Here is a 23,605-nt window from a genome sequence, read left to right as displayed (position 1 = left end):
AGAGAAGGGCAGGAGCTGGTTGAACGGACATGGGAAATCAAGGGCGGAAAGGAGGAAAGTGCCGTCACAGTATAGGGAGAGCGATTAGGGTCATATAACAATGTATGTATAAATTTTTGTATGAGAGACTAACTTGAACTGTAAAGTTTCACTTAAAGTACAGTAAAATTTAAAAAAAAGTTGAAGGATTAAATTTAAGAAGACTTGGTGGTGCAGTGGTTAAGAACTGGGCTGCTAACCAAAAAGTTGACAGTTTGAATCCACTCCTTGGCAACCTTATGGGGCAGTTCTACTTCCTATAGGGTTGTTATGAGTAGGAATCAGCCCAATGGCAATGAGTTTTGTGTTTAGCAAACATCAAGATTCACTGTTACTCTCAGTTATCATTGCTGAAACATTTTCCAGGATTTGATAGATGCCAATGGCTAGTCTTTGGAAACATACTCCCAGAAGAATACATAAAAATTTACAGTTCACTTCATGGAATCTGCATAGGTCTTGATATTACATGTTTTGGAATACAGATGTGTACTTTTTAATATTGAAAGTGCAGGAAAAAAGTTACTTTAAATTTTATGAGACATGTAGAATGCTAAAGATGAAGATAATAGTTTACCGGCAATCCTCATATTTTCTTAAGACTCCTATGGGCACAAAATATTAATATTCAATCTCTTTTAAACAGGGTCATGTTTTCTCTAACATTGCAAGTGGGTACAAAAAAAATACACAATTGTTGTATCTGTAAGTCAACAATGAAATTCTCATTTTTTATCTGAGTTTCTAACTTAATTGATTTGATAGAATGAATAAAAGACTTCTCAATCTTTTTTGGATTGTAGTTCAACAGTGAAATATAAGGACTGTGTGTCGAGATGACAGAAAGAGCAGAAAGAATTCCTCATTCCTTCTTATTATCATGCATCTAGTCTTCATCAGTATACAATTATGTTCACAAATGCATCTACGTAAATATATTTTTTTCCGTAAATATACATAAAGCATCCTCCATTTATCTCCAGAAGGAAACCTTTTATCTTTGCTCTCTTCATCATAAAAAAGATGAGACAAACTCAGGACATTCTGAAAACGCAATGTCTTCAGAATGCTCTAAAGTGTTCTACATCACATTTACGGACACATGCATGGTGTGAAAACATGTCCAATCTCTTATATTAAATTTAGTCAGGCTTGCTTACCATTTAGGTGTGTAACCTGCGAGAATATCATTTTAGGACATTTTAGTATTATTCCACAACATGATGATATGATTTATAGAAGAATTATACCAGCTATTTCCAGATACTATAACTTACTATCTGAGACTCAAGCAGCAAAGAGAGAGCAGAAAACATAACTTCTATGGGGAGCCATCTCAATACATAGGAATGACTTTGTCTGGATATCAGAACGTCTGATCTCTCTCACTTTGCTGGGTAGTAATTCTCTGAGTCTAGAAAAGTCAACTAGTTTCTGTATTTCTTACTTTTCTCCTTTACAAGCTGAGATGCCCATTTAAACTCCAAAAAAGTATATGATAATTCACAATAGTTTCAATCAATTTTAATACAAAACATATAAAATCGATTGCAAAAATGTTCTGCATATAATGCAAATATCTATAAGAATTAACTACTTACAGGCCTTCTCTAACTTCTTCTATTAAATGCAGGTACCCAAAGTAACCTGAAAATAACAAGCCTAACTCTACTTTTTTTTTGCAAATGGGAAACTGGAAAAAGACTGCTTCCCGCAGAAAATTTATTAACAATAGATTCTCAATCAAATGTTTTAAAACAGTGAACAATGTCCCCTTTCATATAAATGAGCTGGGGAGATTTTCTTTTTTTTAATCTTTCCATAGCCCCACCCACACACAAAATTCTATTCAAAGACTACATTTCTATGAGTAGGTATTCATCATAGACATACAGAAGTCAATGGGAATCTAGGTTTAAAAGAAAAAAGAAAAGGTTATCTTTCTAACAAACTGCATCTTCACACAGATGCTTAATAAGGTCTATCTGATGATATAATGAATAAGCAACTCTTAAGGAAGTGTGTACATTTGGTAACTTTTTTCAAGAGACAGCATCCAACAAAATATATTTTCTCATTTTAAATCTCTTATACCACCCTTTCGAAAGTCAGTTCCAATTTTCAAACAACCATGACAACCACGATATATATATGAAAGTGTCATTAACTACGGGATAATATTCAACTTCAGAAGTTAAAATAAATACAAGTGTGAGTTAGAGTAAAATCATGTTGACAATGTTTAAATCAAAACTGCCAAAATGATTAACTTTTCTTTTTATGTATTTCACCCATTGCTTTCCCTCCAAAAGACAAAGGTAGCAAAAAAAAGGAAACAGGAAGACCTGCTTCAGTAATTGAACATATTGATTTAATTGGCTAAGAAGTCCAAATGCTAATACTTCTAATAATCAGCCATTCTTTTTGTGTTTTGGTAACGTATATCCTCATACAATGAATATCAAATGGAACTTTTTGATTCACATCTGACATTTCAAAGTTTCCATTTTTGAATTCCCCTAGTTTTAAATAAGTAACACATTGTATCCCTTTTTTGCTAGGTATAACTTTTTCCCCAACATCCAGGGCTCCATGATGCAAAATGTCATTTTGTCGATCTTCTGTTCCGGTAGTCACTTTAATTTTGCTGATTATAATTGGATTTTCAAATACAATCACAAAGACATCTCCTGTTGAAGGTGGTTTTCCCCAAAAGTACTCATCAACACTACTATAAGCCTTGCTTGCTTCATAATTTTCGAATACATTCATGTTGGTGTATAGACTTGCAGGAGGGTTATCAGGAATGTCAAATGACTCCTCTTCAAAATCATCATCCTTCAACTTGTTCTCTGTACCTTTATATGATGAATAATAACCCATGTGCTGAAAGAGAGATGGTTTAAAACGGATCACATTTTTCTGAGCCAACAGACCCCGAAAATGAGTCAATAGCCAATCACAAGGCATCTCTTGATAAAACATTAATAAAAAATGTGCCAGACGTGGGAGATCATGAGAATGATAGAGTTTTCCAATGTAGCCAAGCTTAGAGAATTCAAGAGTTACCCAGTAAGTTCCTTCTAGGGAAGTAATGACTTTCTTGATGGCAGTTAAGAAATTCTTTGAACATCGGACATCATCTTCAAGCATTACGTAATAATCTGAAGTATTGGCACAAAAATTAAGCAAAAAAGCATAATCTACATTTTGCTTGGAACGAAATTTGACTCTATCTTCCGGATCATTGTAATTTCTTTTAAGGCCATCCAGGATTGGGTAATATTCCTCAGGAGCATGTATAACCATTAATCTTCCAGCAATAATATGATGGGCAAATTTCTGTGTAATATCCTGGACCATGATCTCACGCCAGGATGAATTAAAATCTGCTAGATGAACCACCACTGAAATTTCCTTCAGCTCTTCATAGCTGGACTGCTCAAAAATGGATTTGATTGTCTCAAGTAAATAGTTTCCTTTTTTTCGTTTTACTGATGAAAGTCCAATTGTAAGATACCCTGAGCAAAAGAATTAAGAAAGAAGATAAATTAAAAGTTAAATAGGTTTTGAAAATCATAGAAAAAGAAAAGATAATGTTACTCTTACGTCTGCTATTATATTAAGTAAATCTAGTAAAAATAATGTACGGAACATTTTTATTAAATTATTAAGCTGTATATAAAGGTTATCATTAATTTATATATAATCGATATTTTCTGTGGAAGATAAATTGCATCTTAAGAACACTAATGTATGGGCCCTATTGCTATAAGCACTTGTTTATAAAATTTTAAAAAATGGTTTATAGTCTCTTGCAGCTTAATGTTCTCATACATTCCCATTAGAGAATACAGTTATATATTTAGATGATATAAAAGCTATAAAAAAAATGCAAAAGGGGCAGGGAATTCACAGTTAAGGCTTACAAATTATCCACAAATGATTAAAAATAATAAAATAATCTTTAAATTTTTCATAGAAAATATGTTGTATATCTTTATTTTTATCTCACATTGTCACTATATCATGCCAGTGGAATTCATAATTGGACTTCAAAATTTTAATTTGAAATTCATCTAGTTTCTTAAATAGAAAGCAAACAATATCATAAACTATTTTTTAAAAACTACATGATTGCTCAAATTTAAGGTAAATTGTCCCAAGTCTTAGGAATTAATTTTCTTTAATTTTGAAAAGTATTTTATAGTAATTTTATTTGGAGAAATTTTTCTTCAGAAACTCACAATATAAAATTAAAAATTGGATATTTTAAAGGAAATGACAGTTCTCCTCTGAGAAGTGTTAGCTGAGTCTTTCTGTTGAAATATTTTCAAGTTTTAAGGATCACATATTCATCATGATTCAGAAATGAATAAAATTTCTGAACCACCATTTGGAAAATATGGAAATATGTATATTCACTGAAACTATTGTTTTAATATACATACCTATATGATGTGATTTGTAGGATACTGAAAAATCCCCTTCCAAGAAAAATCTTTCTTACTGGTGTTTCAGAGAGATAGAGATGTACACATTTTGTTTAAATATCTGGGCTTAAGACAAAGACTTCTACAGAAACAGATATGTTACCTGTAACCATTAAACGTTAAGCCACCTGTCTTCATTAACACTCAATAATAGTCAACAATGATAACTTTCTACATACGATGCAGAAGTCTATGTACTTTATATTCAATATACACTTGACTATTCATAATACTCTGGAAATAGGTTTGTAACTATCATCGTTCTTGTTTTACAGATGAAGAAACTAAGTCATAGTGAGATGAAATAATACACGAACTATCACATCTAGTAAGTTGTGTGGTGCCAATGTTTAAACTGTCCTACTCTTATTCTCTGTGTTACATAGCCTCTTTCGGATAAAGCAGTTGGTATGCATGTCAACAAATATTAGTACATTTAGCATGGAAAGGGGAAATTAGTAGCAGTTGAACAAAGGTGGTGTAACAGAGATGAAATAACAGTGGCAGTCTTACATAATCAGAAAGAAGCTTAAGAGAAGTAGACAATTGAAATGCGGGAATAAATGTAACAGAGAGCTTAAAAAATCTAAATTAACTTCAGTCACAATTTCCTCAATCTGGTGATCACATACTCTTTGCATAAACATTTCTTAATAGGAAATGAGTCAATAGCCAATCACAAGGCATCTCTTGATAAAACATTAATAAAAAATGTGCCAGACGTGGGAGATCATGAGAATGATAGAGTTTTCCAATGTAGCCAAGCTTAGAGAATTCAAGAGTTACCCAGTAAGTTCCTTCTAGGGACGTAACAACTTTCTTGATGGCAGTTAAGAAATTCTTTGAACATCGGACATCATCTTCAAGCATTACATAATAATCTGAACTATTGGCACAAAAATTAAGCAAAAAAGCATACTCTACATTTTGCTTGGAACAGAATTGTTGTAGTCTACACACAATCTCATAAGGAATCTTTGTATTTGGTCATGATATCACTGTATTTCACTAATTCTAAGATTCATATTTTTTTCACACTGGAACATTTTAAAATCAGGTTGCATATTACAATTGGTGGTATTTTATAATTAAAATAGATAATGGTTATACTTTCTTAGTGGTTCCACCCTGTGACCCCTGCCCGACCTCACTCTATGTGTCTTTTTGTTTGTATCTTTTTTTGTTGTAATACATCTGTACTAAGTATGCTATACTCACTGTGGATTCTATGATTCATTCCAGCAAATTATCGGACCCAATGGAGCAGGGGAAGTCAGCCATCTGAAGTGGAGGGAGACATGTGGACTCCCAGGCTTGTGGCTGGTACCTACTGATCTAGTCCTCGTGGCTAGGGATGAGAGAGAGAAGGACTGTGTGGGTAGCTGGGGTTTGACCCGCACAGGGAAAGGAAGCTGAGATTTCCACAAGACATAGGTGGAGTGTGGAGTGAAATTTGTTGTCCACCACACACTTTGGTGTCACAAGTGGGTGATCTTAGTCTCCCTGGACTGGTTTGTACAATTGACGTAGCTGGCAGGATTTATTAGAGCTACTCTGGTATCACTGTGGCATGTTAGATAAGGATCTTTTTTATAATCTATGGTGTCTTGGAATCTATGAAATATGGTACATTATTTCTCGGCTCCAAACAAATAGGTTTTTCCAAACTAACTTTCATTAATTCAAAACAGGTAGTAAGTAATAAAAATCAAACCATTAAAGTCTGCAAAATTTAAAATATGAAAACATTTACTGCTAAAAATTAACTCAGTAAATTGATTTTCCCTAGTCTCTCTACATAGTTCTACAGAAAACCGTTAAAATGTTCACATTATACTTAGGCACTTTAAGGTATTGTTATTAAAGGAAATGAATCCATAAAAGACTGCATTCTCAATTAGGATATATTTGTTCAAAATCTAGGAACCATTGAAGTCTTTCCCAAATAATATATTAGTAAAGCTCTTAAACTTCCATTGCTATACAAACACATTGTCATTATTTTAAAACAAAGCATTTTATGTATTCTTTATCTAAAAGTCTAATGATACTTACGCTTTCTTTGTAAAGGGGTAGCAGCTAGGTAGCGATAGGTGACATTTATAGCTCCTGAGAAATTAGACAAATCTTTGAATGTATGTACATAGCGTTCTGAGTTCAGTTGATGAGTGGATGTTTCCCTTGTAAGTTGTTTGTCTCCTTCCTGAATGCCAAGAAAGAAGTATAGAAAGAAAGTAAATAGTAGAAGACATAAGATTAAATAGTTTCTAACTAAGCAATGAATATGGGTAGGATATATAAAATGGGGTGTTATATAACCCTCAATTACTGGTACCACAAAACTTAAATAATCATCTCTCACCTGATTTCTGACCTAGAGTCTGCTTCAGGCTGTATCTCTTCTATTCCACTCTTTATACTACAATTGCATTTGCTTCTCTATAGGATATTCTAATAATGACATTTTATTGATTAAAAAAATCTCTAAAATGAACCCCCCCCCCCATATCTATGATAAAATTCAAACTCTTTACAATAACACCAGCGTCTTCAAATTTGACAGCAACCTATTTAACAGTTTCATTTCAGGATAGTTCTCACAAAATCCCCCATTTTTGAGTCAGACTAAGCTATCCATGCTTCACCAAGCACTGCCAAAGAAAAGATCACGTATTATTTCTATGAATGTGAAAGTTTAGAAATGATTAGGAAGATGTAACACTGGACATGATGGTTATATTTTGAATAATTTATTAATCATGAGTTTTAATCAGCCAGTTACGTAGTCACTGTCATCAAAAGCCTCTGAGAATGGCCAGTCCTGGTCCTTGAGACATGGCTGGTTTTTTTTTTTTGGTTTGTTTTTGTTTTCAGATGTTTCCGAGGTACCTCATTTAGGATATACTTGTTCAAAATCTAAGAAATATGCTTAGACCACGCATTCATCTTTCCAGTGATAATGTATCTTCTGTGTGTGTGTATGTTACTGTGTTGGAGGTAAAGTGTAGTCCTTTTATATTTAAGATCCCTTATATCTACTTGGTGGTAGAGTTATGTCATTAAATTTTCGGGATGGTTTATATTCAAGAAGACATTCATATTCAGGTTAAAATATACTTTCATAATGACTTATTTCTCCTTTGTTTTCTCTTCTTTGATATAAGTTCAGGGGTATATCTGATTATCTAGTCTTAATTTGATCAGACTATTATTGGTTATGTGCTTTTAGCAAAATGATGACTTGTTGGGCTTTTATTATAACTGACTACTGTTGATAAAATATGTTTTCCAGCAAGAAGAAATATTCCTTTTTTGTAAGGCGTGTACTCTACTGTGCTGTAATGTGGATCGATGTCTACTATTGGCTATGGACTGTTAAGCACGTGGAAGCTGCTAAAACTACAGAGAAAGTGAGTGAATTAAATACTTTGGTCCTGATAGTATTTGCTATGGTCAATAAAACTTTAATTAAACCCCTGCTGTAAAAGATTATAAAGGATTCAGATACAAAGTTTACTTCCATTGGAATACTTAATACTTCACATCAAACTAACTGCAAAGGAAAAAAGATGAATAACTCAAACTTAATTCTGTGACCAAATTGGAATTTTTTTAGGATAAATATTAATTGAGATTGGTGGACATGACTGGGGATTCACAAGAGCTTTCCATATGGTCCTTGCTAAATCAAGATTCATTCTGAACATTTTTTTAGTATATTCAATTATGTTTATGAACTTACATGTGGTCCTTAGTATTTTATTTCTACATATTATATTGCCTTGGTCACTGAGAAATGGAAATACTACATTACCAAGCATTTTCACCTCTAGGTGTATAACCAAAAGAATTGAAAACAGAGACTCAAAAAGACACCTGTACAGCAATGTTTATTGTAGTGTTATTCACAATAGCTAAATGATGGAAACTCAAGTGCCCATAAGCAGATGAATAGATAAACAAATTATTATGGATACACACAATGGAGTGTTATAGAGGTGTAAAGAAAAATGAAGTTCTGATACATGCTACAACATGGATGAAACTTGAAAACATTATGCTAAGTGAAATAAGCCAGACACAATAGGACAAATATTGTACAATCCCAGTTATATGAAATACATGGAATAGGTAAGTCAATCAAGACAGAAGAACATTGGTGGTTACCAGGGAATGGAGAAAGAGGGAATGGGAGGAAAAATCATCATAGTGTCCACTTAAAATTGATAAATTGTATTTTATGTGAATTGTATCTTAATGAATATTCAAGAAAACAATCTCCAAAGTGAGCAAAACTAAAGATAATGTTTAGCAGTACATGCGTATGTGGTAAAACACATGCATAAAAGTTTGGAAATAATAAATAGATAATTTAGGAGCGTGGTTTCACTCTGCTATGTGTGAATGAACTCATACTTCAGTAAGTTTGATAATGTTCCAGTTTTTAAGTGGTAAGAGGAGATTTTTATCTTTGTTTTATTATGATGTATCATAAGAGCCTATATACTTAAATTAGAAAATATTATAATAATACACAAAGTTTAATGCAGATGCAAAAATCTACCTACTGATAAAAATTCTTCATACTTTCAAATAAAGTAAGCTATGAATCAGTACCTGATTGTTGTTGTTAGTTGCTGTCAAATTAATTCTGACTCATGGTGACCCCATGTGCTATAGAGCAGGACGGCTCCATAGAATTTTCTTGGCTGCAATCTTAATTTTAAGCCCGGCAATATACTTCAGAAAGATCACAGCCTTGAAAACCGTATGGAGCACAGTTCTACTCTGACATACATTGGGTCACCATGAGTCAGTGGCAACTAACAACAACAATCTTAACTGAATAGATCACTAGGCCTTCTCTTCTGTGATATCTCTGGGTGGGTTCCAACTGCCAACTTTTAGGTTAGCAGTCGAGCGCAAATCATTTGCACCACCTAGGGATCTTATGAATCAGGATATACAATTCTTTTTGAGGGAAATATACAAATATTTATACATACATGTTTTGGAGAGTATACCCATTGCTGTTGAGTTGATTCCGACTCATAGACACTCTATAGGACAGAGTAGAACTGCTCCATAAGGTTTCCAAGGCTGTCATCTTTACTGAAGGAGCCCTGATGGTGCAATGGTTGAAGTGAGGGCTGCTAACTGAAATATTACAGCCTTGGAAACCCTATGGGGCAGCTCTACTCTGTTCTATAGGGTTGGTGTGAGTCAGAATTGAATCAATGGCAGAAACAGACTGCCAAGTCTTTCTCCCGTGGAGCAGCTGGTGGGTTCAAACTGCTGACTTTTCAGTTAGCAACCAAGTGCTTAACCACTGTGCCACCAGGGCCCCTTTAGAGAGTATATATGCAGGCAATTATTTCTGGAAAGAAAAGATTATGGGAGTTTCGTTATATTTTAAAAAAAAAATATTTGCTGCATTCTTTTATTTCTGTAATGATAATTGACCATTTTGTGATTTAAAAAGATGCGCACAAAACTAATGTTCAGTTTAAAGAAAAGTAATTTAAGCTTCAGTCTAGCATCAACTACTCTAGTGCTCACAATCAATAGGATCTAGGAAAATATCTACAAACATCATAGTAGTCCCCATAGTGAATTCACTTTACCATTCTGTGATGTTACATTTTAAAGGAAATGCAGGATAGTGAATAGCTCTTTAAGAATTTTTAGAATTCTGTATCGAACATGTAAAACTCTAGACCTTTTCTGTGCTAAGATGGAGTACATTGATCCTGACTGAAGAGCATGAGAACATAAAATAAAATAGAACGTATATGAAAGCACTTTATTAAATTCTCAAGAACAAGCTTCTTTACACTTCTTGGCATAAATAAATAATGCAACTTCCACCTGAAACAGCCTTGTTGGCTGCTTTCCAGAAGCATCAACCTGAGCAGCCAGGCTGTCCTTGGACACTTTCTTTTCGTAGCTACTATGGTATAGTGTATTTCTTAGTAATAAGACAAAGCTTTATGACAATCATTTTCTGGATGGGAATGCAATTTAATGGACTAGCTACACACTAAACATATACCCTAGTGACTACTTTGAAGATGCTCACAGCCGAGAGGCTAAGTTGATTGAGCATGCAGCGTCTCTTCTACTTAGTTTGTCTTGTAATGCTATTTTCTCTTACAGTGAGCTCGGTTTCCTTTCCCACTGAAAGGCAGATATGTCTCCAATACAGAAGCAAATACACCAAGCCTATTAAAATGCCTGGGATTTCAGGCCACAAATGGGTTTTATAACAAAGAGAACAGAATTGAATGTGCTAAAGTAACTCCAGCGGTCTTGCTACTCTTAACTCTTCATCTGATTTCTCTGAATTGTATGATTTCACTGGGAAATAAGTGGGGTAGAAAAAAAGATCTACTAATGTCTATGCTGAGAAAACTACATGTAATGTGGCATTTTGGAGGTAAAAAGGAAAATCCAGTAAGATAAATTTATGAAAAATAAACAAGAGAAGTGTTAGAGAAAACTGCATGTAATGTGGCATTTTGGAGGTAAAAAGGAACATCAAGTAAGACAAATTTATGAAAAATAAACAAGAGAAGTGTTTGTGAAAACTGCATGTAATGTGGCATTTTGACGGTAAGAAGGAAAATCAAGTAAGATAAACTTATGAAAAATAAAATAAGAGAGAAGTGTTTAAAAAAACTGCATTACATGTTAGTGGGGAGCCAGTTTTCCATGAATATCATAAAATTTTAGAAAAAGTTTTAATGCAATCAAATAATCACGTTGTTTTTGTTGTTATTTGCCATCAAGTCTATTTTGACTCATCGCAGCCCAGTATGGAAGAATAGAGTGTCTCACAGGGTTTTCTAGGTGTTAATCTTTATGGGAACAGATTTCCTTTTCTTCCATGGAGTGACTGATGGGCTCGAACTGCCAACCTTCCATTAGCAGCCAAAGACTTTAATGATTGTGCTTCCAGCGTTCCTTCAAAGAATCATGAGTAATAGAATCTTTCAAACTTTCACACATATTAAGCCTTGGGATAAAATTCAGCTCAAAATATAATTTAGCTAATTAGAAAACATCATCCAGTAGGTAGTAAAAATTTAAAATAATAAGTCATACCTTTTCCACTAGGCAGAAAGGACTGATAAGACTATATAAAAATTCATAAATTAGGGCAAATGATATTTGATTTTCTTATGGATACATACTCTACTAATTTTTACACATTTCACAGTGAATTTGAAGGAGTTCTATTCCAGAAAGATATGTGGATGTTTGTTTCATACAATGATCTTTTATCTGTTGAAAGTTAAAGATTGAAATTGTTCTTGATATTGTCTCACAAATGCAGCAACTCACTGAATACAACAAGCAACCTACATATACCATGTGTTTGATTTAAAAGATGCAATTTGTCTACCAGCAGACCAAGCACCAAGAAATAAATTTTTATTACAAAACTGAATCATTAAACAAGAACTCTTCTATTTCCTTTATAATCTTTAATTCTGTCAAAAAAAATAGCTAGATCATATGAGACTTGCTCTCTTGTCCTTAAGTTTCATATACCTAATAACCGGATTAAAGAAAAGTACAAAATGCATATCTTTAGTCAATTGCTCCAGTTTACTATAGTTGCCTAAATCATGTCTAGTCAAGTTCTGCTGATCTATGGTGATTTCAGCCATTGTGAATTGACTGTGGATGATAGCATGAAAGGTTCCCAAAATCTGGATCTACAGTTGAAGAAAAAGGCCTAGGCGCAAAGTCCAGAAATCTGAAAGAATTACACCATCAAAGAATAGAACTAAAGGAAGTAAGATGCTTTACAGAAGACTTCTAGGAAGCTCTGTACCAACTAACATTATTTGGTAGGCCAATAGGATATAGAATAGTATCTGGCAAATAGTAGATAGTCTATAAATCATATTAAATTAATAAAATAAAACACAGTATTGGGAAATATTCTGTGTGGTTATTGTCAGATTCTTTATTGTTAAAAATTTGTTAAAACTATTTAAATACTAGTTGAAACTTACAGCATGCATGAATGAGTAGAAGTATGTTAAAGATCCTTGTGAATCTACAAGTTTTGATTTTCTGAAATATGTGAATACAAATCATAGCATAAAGGTTATGATTTATCAAGATATCTTGGGCTGAATTCTGATAGAAAAAAATCCATAAACACTAACATCCATATTATTCTCATTGGACATGAAATAATTACAAAAAATAATAGAAATTAACATATTGATTTTTCACAATTAGTCAGACTAGATTCTTTTCTGTTTCTGTACTTAACTTAAAATTGATTCACATATTAGAATCTACTCATTTTTACTACTTCTTTTAACTACCAAGTAGTCTACATGGAAATATTTTTAGCTCCTGAGGTATTTTCAGTGAATATAAATATATAACATGGTGGACAGTCAAGAGTTATTCAAGCACCAAATGAAGTACCGCAATTATACTAAAATGTAATTCACTTCTGAAACAAAATAGCACATTCAATATCATTAATGGAATGTCAAAAACTTTGATGATAATATAGAAAAGTAGAGAAAGTAAGAATAATACTTTTCAAGTAAACTTTCCTTTATTCTATATATTTCAATTAAATCCAAAAAAGTAATGTCTTTGAATTAATTTACCCTAGTTATATATACCAGAAATCTTGGTGGCATAGTGTTTAACAGCTAGCTGCTAACCAAAAGGTTGACAGTTCAAATCCACCAGGCTCTCCCTGGAAACTCTATGCGGGCAGTTCTACTCTGTCCTATAGGGTCCCTATAAGTTGGAATTGACTCGACGGCAATGGGTTTGTTTTTTTGTTTGTTTGTTTTTACATATACTAACGTATTTGTAATGAGATGTACATATTTGAATCAAAATACGTACAGCATTAAGGAAAACTGTGGTAAATACATGATAACAATTCTAATATAGGTAATACGTAACAAATACTAAAAAAAAAAATAGATAGAAAGAATATATTTTATGATATATTGCCAGAAGACAGGCCCTATAAGACAGAGTAGAACTGCCTCATAGGGTTTCCAAGGAGAGCTGGTGGATTTAAACTGCTGACCTTTTGGTTAACAGCTGTAGCACTTAACCACTGTGCTCCCAGGGCTCCAAATATATAACACAGTCTACAAATAAAATAGAAAGAATATATGTTATGATATAGTGCCAGAAGATGGGCCCTTCAGGATAGAAGGCACTTAAAATATGACTGGGGAAGGGCTGCTTCCTCAAAGTAAAGTCGACCTTAACAACATGGATGGAGTAAAGCTTTTGAGACCTTCATTTGCTGATATGGCACAACTCAAGAAGAAACAGCTGCAAACATCCATTAATAAAAGGAACTTGGAATGTACAAAGAATGAATCTAAGAAAATTGGAAGATGTCAAAGATGAAACAGAACTCTTGAAAATGGATATTGAGGCACTAGTGAGCTGAAATGGACTCGTGTAGACCATTTTGTATTGGACAATCATATCGTCTACTATGCCAGGAATGACAACTTGAAGAGGAACAGCATCACATTCATCATCAAAAAGAACATTTCAAGATCTAGCCTGAAGTACAAAGCTGTCAGTGAGAAGAATATCCATATGCCTACAAAGAAGACCAGTTAATACGACTATTATTCAAATTTATGCACCAATCACTAAGGCCAAAGATGAAGAGACTGAAGATTTTTACCAACTTCTGCAGTCTGAAATTGATCAAACATGCAATCAAGATGCATTTATAATGACATTGGAATGCAAAAGTTGCAAACAAAAAAAGAATGGTCAGTAGTTGGAAAATATGCCTCGATGATAGAGACGATGCTGGAGATTGCATGACAGAATTTTGCAAGACCAATAACGTCTTCATTGCAAATACCTTTTTTTAAACAACATAAACAGTGACTATACACATGGACCTCACCAAATGGAATACACAGGATCAAATAGACTGCATCAGCGGAAAGAGATGATGGAAAAAACTCAATATCATCAGTCAGAACAAGGCCAGGGGCCCACTGTGGAACAGACCATCAATTGCTCATATGCAAGTTCAAGTTGAAGCTGAAGAAAATTAGAACAGGTCCACGACAGCCGAAGTATGACCTGAAGTATATCACACATGAATTTAGAGACCATCTCAAGAATAGATTTGACCCACTGAACACTACTGACTGAAGACCAAGTGAGTTGTGGAATCACATCAAGGATATCAGGAAAAAAGCAAGAGGTCATTGAAAAGACAGGAAAGAGCAAAAAGACCAAAATGGATGTCAGAAGAGACTCTGAAACTTGCTCTTGAACATGAGTAGCTAAAGTGGATGGAAGAAATGACTATAGGTCACTATGAGTCGGAATCGACTTGATGGCAATGGGGTCCCCCCCGCCACTTGGCTTATGGGCAAAATATTGAATGACACAGGAAGCATCAAAAGAAGAGGAAGGAATATACAGAGGCACTGTTCCAAAAAAAAATTGGTCAACGTTCAACCATTTTAGAAGGTAACATATGCATGAATCTATAATACTGAAGGAAGAAGTCCAAGCTGCACTGAAGGCATAGATGGAAAACAAAGCTCCAGGAACTGATGGAATACCGATTGAGATGTATCAACAAACAGATGCAGAACTGAAATTTCTCACTCATCTATGCCAATAAATTTGGAAGACAGCTACCTGTCTAACCAACTAAAAGAGATCCACAGTTGTGCCCATTTCAAAGAATGGTGATCCAACAGAATGTGGAAATTATTGAACAATATGATTCATAAATATCACATGCAAGTAAAATTTTGCTGAGGATCATTCAAAAGTGGTTACAGCAGTACATCCACAGGGAACCGACAGAAATTCAAGCAAGATTTAGAAGAGGACGTGGAATGAAGGATATCGTTGCTGATGTCAGATGGATCTTGGCTGAAAACAGATAAAACCAGAAACATGTTTACCTCTCTTTCACTGACTATGCAAAGACATTGGACTGTGTGGATCTTAACAAATTATGGATAACATTGTAAAGAATGGAAATTCCAGAACACTTAACTCTGCTCATGAGGAAACTGTATATATAAAAACAGGCAGCCCTATCAACAGAACAAGGGGATAATGGGTGGTTTAAAATCAGGAAAGGTGTGCATCAAGGTTGTATCCTTTCACCATACTTATTCAATCTGTATGCTTAGCAAATAATTCAAGAAGCTGAATTATATGAAGAATAATGTGTCATCAGGACTGGAGGAAGACTAAAAACCTGCAATATGCAGATGACACAACCTTGCTTACTGAAAGCGAAGATGAAGATCAAAGACTATAGCCTTCAGTATGGATTACACCTCAACATAAATGAAACAAAAATCCTCATAACTAGACCAATAAGTAACATCATGATAAATGAAGAAAAGACTCAAGTTGTTGAGGATTTCATTTTACTTGGATACACAATCAACACCCATGGAAGCAGCAGTCAAGAAATCAAACGACATATTACATTGGGCAAATCTGCTGCAAAAGACATCTTTAAAGTGTTAAAATGGAAAAATGTCACTTTGAGGACTAAGGTGCACCTTACTCAGTCCACGGTATATTTAATCACTTCGTATGCATGAGAAAGCTGGACAATGAATACAGAAGGTTGAAGAACAATTGATGCATTTAAATTTTTGTGTTGGTGAAGAATATTGAATATACCATGGATTGCCAAAAGAACAAACAAATCTATATTGGAAGAAGTACAGCCAGAGAGCTCCTTAGAAGGGAGGATGGTGAGACTTTGTTTTACATTCTTTTGACATGTTATCAGAAGGCACAAGTCCCTGGAGAAGGACATCATGCTTGCTAAAGTAGAGGGTCAGCAAAAAATAGGAAGACCATCAATGAGACGGACTGACACAGTGGCTGCAACTATGGCCTCAAACATAGCAAAGATTGTGAGGATGGTGCAGGACCGGGAAGTGTTTTGTTCTGTTGTATGTAGGGTTGCTATGAGTTGGAATCCACTTGAGGACACCAAACAGCAACAACATAACAAATACTAAAGAACAATAGTAAAAGAAAGCATATTATAGTTTTGCTTAAACTAAGGCTACATCTATTAGCCTCTGATTGAAGTGAGACTACATCTAGACTAAGTCTGAGATTTATTTTGAACAAAAATAATCAACTTCTAAAGCTTACCAGAACATAACTATCTTCGATGTACAAATTCATAAATAGAAGACAAATGACAAGAACTCCCAAGAATGACACTGCAGAACGCTTTCGTAAGCATCTCATTTTATCCAGTATGTCAAAAATATGTTTCATTTGATGAAATTTAAACATTCTCTTCTGTGGAAAAGAAAGACAGAATCACAGTTAATTTCAGATGCAAATATTTTAATCATATATATTAAAAGCTATTCCTGCCTAAAATGTCATCCTTTAAATATTTAAACTAAAACTCTGTTTCCAATTTCACACTTAAAGCACAGATTATAAATACAATCACAAGCAGTTAGCACAGTGTTTTATATGGATATAGAGTAAAACGAAATGAAAAGCAGGTCTCCATTTTTTCTGAACAAGTTAATATTGAAAATAATAACCTGAGAAAAACAGGTTATTAGAAACAGAATGAAAATTTGGGAGAAAAACAGAAAATTCAACTGTCATTTGGAGATAAAACATTAAGGGACTATTGAATATAACAAATAGTTCACAAGTGCTGTCTTGACCCATGATCATAAAATCCCTATTAATTCTCCTTCCCAGGCAGTTTGCTAAACCTGCACCCCAACTACTTCCCTTATCGGTATCCAACACTCTGGGTTACAATACAGACTTACTCACCCACCAGAGGCCCACAGACATTACACCAGGTAAAGTTCCTTCTTCCTTGGACCTGGGGAATTTTTAAAAATTCCCTGTCCCCAGGAATTCCATGAAACCTAGCTAATCGCACACCCTTGGCATACATAAGACACCTCGTACAGTTTCAGCTTGCTGTAACCCTATCCCTATACGCAAAGCATTGTGTGGCCTTGCGTGGCAACCTTCTCTAGCTTGGAGCTATAAGTAACAGTTGCATCTTTCGTCTATCTGAGTGTCTGTGTTGTGTCCTTCCATCCAGAGAACCTATAATCATAGCTAATATCTTATAATTATAAAATAATCATCTATCTTCCTGTATTAAAATGTAGTGAAAACGGAAGAAACTGGAAGTGTGGGCCTACATTGTCACTGAAAAGGGTTCCTGGGAGGGGATGTGAAGTGACTGAGACTTACAATGTAATCTTTGGGCTCTTGGGCTGCAAAAATGCAAATGAGCATGTCAAACCTAACTTTGTCTATTATCAGAGTACCTTAGACATATTTTTTTTGTGCTTTGTAATTTAAGTCAGAAGTGAGGTCACTGTTGTTTGTTAATCTTATTCTTTAATAAATTGAAATATTTCATAACAGATAAATCAAAAAAAATGTTTATTATATTTAAGAAATTAATCAGAAAAATTATGTTGACACTGGCAGCATTTAGAAGACCAGAGGCAAAATAAGATAGTTTGTACCAAGGGAGCCTCAGGTAGACATAATCTAATCTGTCTAGAACCAAAATACAGATATGTTGCAAAGTTTTAGAAATCATTCAATTTGGGAACATATAGTTTTTGACCTATTGGGTCATCTGCTCATCTTCACCACTTCACATGTATGCATGTATTTGTATAGAAATAAAGGTTCTTTCTGTCATCAGAACATGATGAATATCTATTATTTATCTCAAACCATTGCTCACCGAGGCAGATAAAATATTAGTTGTTCAAATTCTTCATTATTTCTCCTTGGGAAGACACTGTGTGGGAATCTGTGTGCTAGTTTTCATCAACACAACAAAAATGCTCATTTATTAAAGAATTGACGCTGATATGAAATGACAAGTGAATTATTACACCATAGGGCTATTTACTTAAGCAGGCATATGTTTGTGCATGTTATCACAAATTCTTCCTATTTTTGAAATGTTACTTGGAGTATATGAGACAAACCACCGAATGTTAATAATCTCAGTTCTTTCTGCAGCTCTGCAGGGTAAAATCATACTCCCCCAATGCAAACTATTCTATGGCTCTGCAAGGTGGTGGAAACAAAGAAAACGGAATTCCTACACATCTGAATGAATGTGACTAGTTGAACCACCCCCAAGGCACTAACCTGTAACTTATATTTTATTTATCAGTCTATTTTAAAATCAACATTTAGAATGCAGGAGTAAATCACCTCCCCACATGGGCTTGTATTCAACACTTAACCTCACATCGGGGAACATATGAAAGAACTCTTGCAGTCAACCATTCATCTCCCTGACATGTGTCCACTGTGTGTACCTGATTTGCTTGGCTTGCCTTTTTAAATGTTTACACAATTTGCTTTTCTGCTCTGCTTTGTGGAAGGCTGCACATGCCCTCAGGGCAGTATTCAATACTTTCTGATAAATAGAAAGAAAGATGCTGACTTAGCAAAGCTTCAGGAAGTCATAAAAATGAAAAGGGTTTTATAAAATATGATTATCATAATATTTTGCACATTATGTGAGACAATACATTTCTGTTGTTTAAAGCTACCCACCTATTGATAGGAATAAGTGTAGTTGTTTTTTCATGTAAGATTTCTTTTGCAGTCTCAAGTTGCACTGTCCATTTGTAGCTATAAGTGGTAGCAAACTGGAAAATTATAGCAGTTAGACTATTCCACAGGGTTCCAGTGATGCCCAGCAAGATTTATTTTCTGGTTCACTTTAAGCCCCCACGTACATAGAGAATGTATAGCATTGACAGCTGGAGGTTTCCTGTCACTGACTTTAAAAATAGTAAAACCTGAGGTGAGGATTGGGAAGAAAGAACAAGCATTATTAACACTGAAGCTAAGACAAGAAATGTACTTTATTTACCAACTTCCCTTTTAGAATATCTGTCTCATCGATTTCTAGTTTCTTTTCAGTGAGCTGAAAAAAGTCCTAGCTAGAGTGGAATCAATAGTAACAAGCATTGAACTATCTTAGCAAGACTACAGGAGTTAGTGCTAAGGGAAGTTATAGCCATCAGACCTGTTCTGAGTTGTGATGAGAAAGAAAAGACTAATAATGATGATGATAATAACTAACTTCTTCAAAGCACTGCCAAATATACTTTGTCAAATCCTCCAATAAACTCATGAGGTAGGTAAGACTGTTTTTTTGATTATTCTCACATTACAAATAAGGAAGCTAAAGCTAAGACAGATTCAGTGATGTGCCGAGCTATGGTATAAAGCGAGTATGCTTGACAGGTAAGATAAATAGTAGTTAGAATTTAAACACAGGCGTTCTTTCTAAATCCCTAACTTTCTGAGGTAGAAACCTTCTTACACATTCTAGTCTACTCAAAGAATTTTATCAGAGGAATATAAAAAGTAGGTGCTTTCAAGTCAGAATTTGGTTAAATCAATAACATTGAAGAGCATTGATAATCATGTTTCTACCATTAATATGAATAAAAAATACCCAGATGACTATTTTCCTCCAAAAAGATGGTGTTATGGATTGAATTGTGTCCCCCAAAAAGATATGTTGAAGTCCTACATGTTTGAAAATGACTTCGTTTGGAAATAGGGTCTTTGAAGATACTGTAAGTTAACATAAGTTCATACTTGAGTAAAACCAAACCAAACCCATTGCCATCAAGCCAATTCTGACTCACAGTAACCTTATAGGACAGAGAAGAACTGCCCCATGAGGTTCCCAAGGAACAGCTGGTGGATTTGAACTGCCGACCTTTTCGTTAGTAGCCAAGCTCTTCACCACTGAGCCACTAGAGTAGGATGAGTTCTAATTCTATATGATTCGTGTCCTTATAAAAGAAAGAGAATATACACAGAGACATAGAAACAGATGAAACACCCTATGTCAAACTGCAGCCAAGGAAACCCTGAAGCTACCAGAAGCTACGAGGGAGGCATGGAGCAGATCCTCCCTCAGATCCTCAGAAGGAACCAACATGGCTGACACCCTGATCTCAGACTCTCACCTTCCAGAAATGTGAGACAATATACTTCTGTTGTTTAAAGCCACCCACTTTATGGTTTTTGTTGTTGTTTTCTAGCAGACCTAGAAAACTAATAGAAGTAGTGCCAGCATGTATGCACCAAAAACAAAGCAAAACAAATGGCATCGAGTTGATTCTGACTCACAGTGACCATATAGGACAGAGTAGAACTGCCCCACAGACTTTTCCAAGTCTGTAAATCTTTATAGAAGTAGACTGTCATATCTTTCTCCTATGGAGCAGCTGGTTGGTTAGAACTGCCAACCTATTGGTTGGCAGCCAAGTGCTTTAACCACTCTACCAGCAGGACTCCTCATTTATGCTCAATTACCGGTATAGTAGAAAAGACAATAATACATTGTCTCAATGATATTGTCACAAATTCTCAGACAGTAATAGAACAGACAAACTTCAATTTGAATTCAGTAGTACCATATAGCTATTTTGAGTAGCTAAATACAGATACATGCATAAATATATTTCTATATTTTAAGAAAATATGCAGTTAGGATACTAATTGATTTTCTTTTAAAGTAAATATTATTTTTCTTGAGCTTGATACTAAATTCTGAAAACAGAAAGAATAAATCTGTTACAGATAATCTATTACCATTTATCGTTTTGTTCAAACATATACTGAGGTCATGCTGGGTATCATGTATCTGTGCTAGATGTGATGACTACAATTTCACATCCAGCCTAACTTGAACAGGAAAAAAAAAATACAGAGGAGGTGGGGCCAAGATGGCAAGTAGTCAGACACTTTTGGTGGTCCCTCTTACAACAAAGACCTGAAAAAACAAGTGAATCAATTATATATGACAATCTAGGAGCCCTGAACATCAAAGGCAAAGTTGAGGAATCAGAGTGAGTAGCAGGGGGAGGGAGAGACGGTTTGGAAACAGCATGGAGTTGCCAGACCTGACGCAGCAGGACCCAGAGCCCCTCAGGCCAGATCAGCTCATGGTGCATGGTGAAACAAGCAGCAGTGCTAGGGAGGTGTTTTCCACATAGGAAGAAACCCAGTGGCAGAGAGGCTACTTGACCATCCAGAATAAGTCAGAAGCAGCCCTCAATTGGTGAAAGATAAGTTCTTGCTTCTGGCCTAAAGCACAGATCAAAAATATCCTCCTTTGAGAAAAACTTTTCTCCCTTTTACCTTCCTGCTCCCTGCTCTACACTGGGTCCAGGATGGCTTCTGCAATTGCCGAGTCCCCTGGGCTGGAAGTAGGACCCATCAAGCACCCTAAGCCATTCTCCCAGCCTTGGGGAGGGAACGAATTAACAAACAGGAGGAAAAAATAATCTGCCAGCTCCTCTAAGCCAGGGTAGGCACAGCTCCTTTGCCTAGGCACAGGCATGAGATCCACGGACTTTCCCTCTGCACAGACTTGTGTGGGCCTATTTCAACAGCATAGGCCCTCATTACCGCAGTACAACAGGATATATACCAGAACTCTAACTTCAAGTGTTTCAGCGGGGAAGTGGCAGGTTCTTGACATCTGACACTGCTCTCCCCATTAAGCAGGGTCTTCACCTACCCATATGAGGGGCCTGAAGGCTGGTGGCTCCACCCACTTCACCTAGCCATCTGCAACAGGGATCCAAGAATAAGAGATGCACCCCAGTTCTTACAACCAACAGCCTTAGATGCACATAGTCTGGCTGCAAAACCCACCCACCTACGCGCTATAGGGAACAGGGACACACTTTCCTCATGGGCACTCAGGGCAGCCATTGGCCCCCTGCTTGCTCAGTTTGTGTTGCTCTGCTGCCAGATACCTGTGCCTACATCAATCATCCATGCCTGTCTCGGACTGTAGGTGAGAGTCTGTACCACACGCTTGCTGGCTGACTACCTGGAAACCTAAGCTGAATCCATACAGGAGAAGTGGGGGGACTCCTGGGCTCGCACACTTAGTGGCAGGTCTGGCCACATGGTGGCAGGATGTTGGAGCTTCAGGGGCACCAGTGATCTGACTGGTCACATGAGCAGCCTATTTGGGTATATAAAAAGAAAACAAAACAAGAAGCTAGAACACAGCAAGCAAACATAAAACAAATAAATATAACAATTTATTGATGGTTCGGGGACAACAGTCAATATAAAATCACATAAAGAGGCAGACCAAGATGGCTTCGGCAAGCTCCCAAAATAAAGAAAAAAGAAATTTTCCAGAGGAAGAGAATTTCTTGGAATTAACAGAGGCAGAATACAAAAGGTTAATATATAGAAACTCTTCAAGAGATCAGGAAGGAGATGAATCAAAATGCAGACCAAGCAATAGAAGAATTTAAGAAGATTAAAGAAGAGCATAATGACAAGTTTAACAGGCTGCAAGAATCCATGCAGACACAGCAATCAGAAATCCACATAAGGTAGATCCCAAAAGAAAGTCACTAAGACATATTATAATCAAACTTGCCAGAACAAAAGAAAGAGAATTTTAAGAAAGGCTAGGGATAAATGAAAAGTCATCTACAAAGGAGAATCAATAAGAATAAGCTTGGACTACTCAGCAGAAACTATGCAGGCAAGAAGGCAAGGGGATGACATATATAAAGCCTTGAAGGGAAAAAAATTGCCAGCCAAGAATTATATTTCCAGCAAAACTTTCTCTCAAATATGATGGCAAAATTAGAGCATTTCCAGATAAAAAGAAGCTTAGGGAATTTCTAAAAACCAAACCAAAATTACAAGAAATAATATAGGTAGTCTTCTGGTTGGAAAATAAGTAACACCAGATAACAACCCAAAACTAGAAAACAGAACAGAGCAACCAGATATCAGCCCAGACAGGAAAGTCACAAAAATAAATCAAAGCTAAAATACTGAAAATATGGAAACAGAGATGCCAATATGTAAAGATGACAACATTAAACAAAACAGAGGGACTAAACAATGTAAACATAGATTTTCATATAAAGAGGAAGTCGAGGCAATACAAAAAATAAAAGACTGGTTTAAACTTAGAAAAATAGGTGTAAATATTAAGGTAACCACAAAGGAAA

The 23,605-nt window shown here is 35.3% G+C and overlaps 1 protein-coding gene across 1 annotated transcript in view; it reads right to left on the bottom strand.

Annotated features, from left to right (window-relative positions):
• Positions 1-2,388: 2,388 nt before the first annotated feature.
• MGAT4C (MGAT4 family member C) overlaps positions 2,389-23,605 on the bottom strand; it is a 314,263-nt gene continuing 293,046 nt past the window's right edge. Inside the window, exons 3-5 of the mRNA XM_004389262.3 lie at positions 16,713-16,865; positions 6,588-6,735; positions 2,389-3,560 (exon numbers count right to left, since the gene is read on the bottom strand). Of these exons, the coding sequence (XP_004389319.1) occupies positions 2,419-3,560; positions 6,588-6,735; positions 16,713-16,859 (1,437 nt within the window). The 5' untranslated portion in view covers positions 16,860-16,865 and the 3' untranslated portion in view covers positions 2,389-2,418. The remainder of the gene's footprint in view (positions 3,561-6,587; positions 6,736-16,712; positions 16,866-23,605) is intronic.

Source organism: Trichechus manatus, unplaced genomic scaffold (genome assembly GCF_000243295.1).
Source record: "Trichechus manatus latirostris isolate Lorelei unplaced genomic scaffold, TriManLat1.0 scaffold00238, whole genome shotgun sequence".
Taxonomy (NCBI): Eukaryota; Metazoa; Chordata; class Mammalia; order Sirenia; family Trichechidae; genus Trichechus; species Trichechus manatus.
The sequence above is the reverse complement of the archived record's forward strand: the minus strand, read 5'-3'. Positions and strand labels throughout refer to the sequence as shown.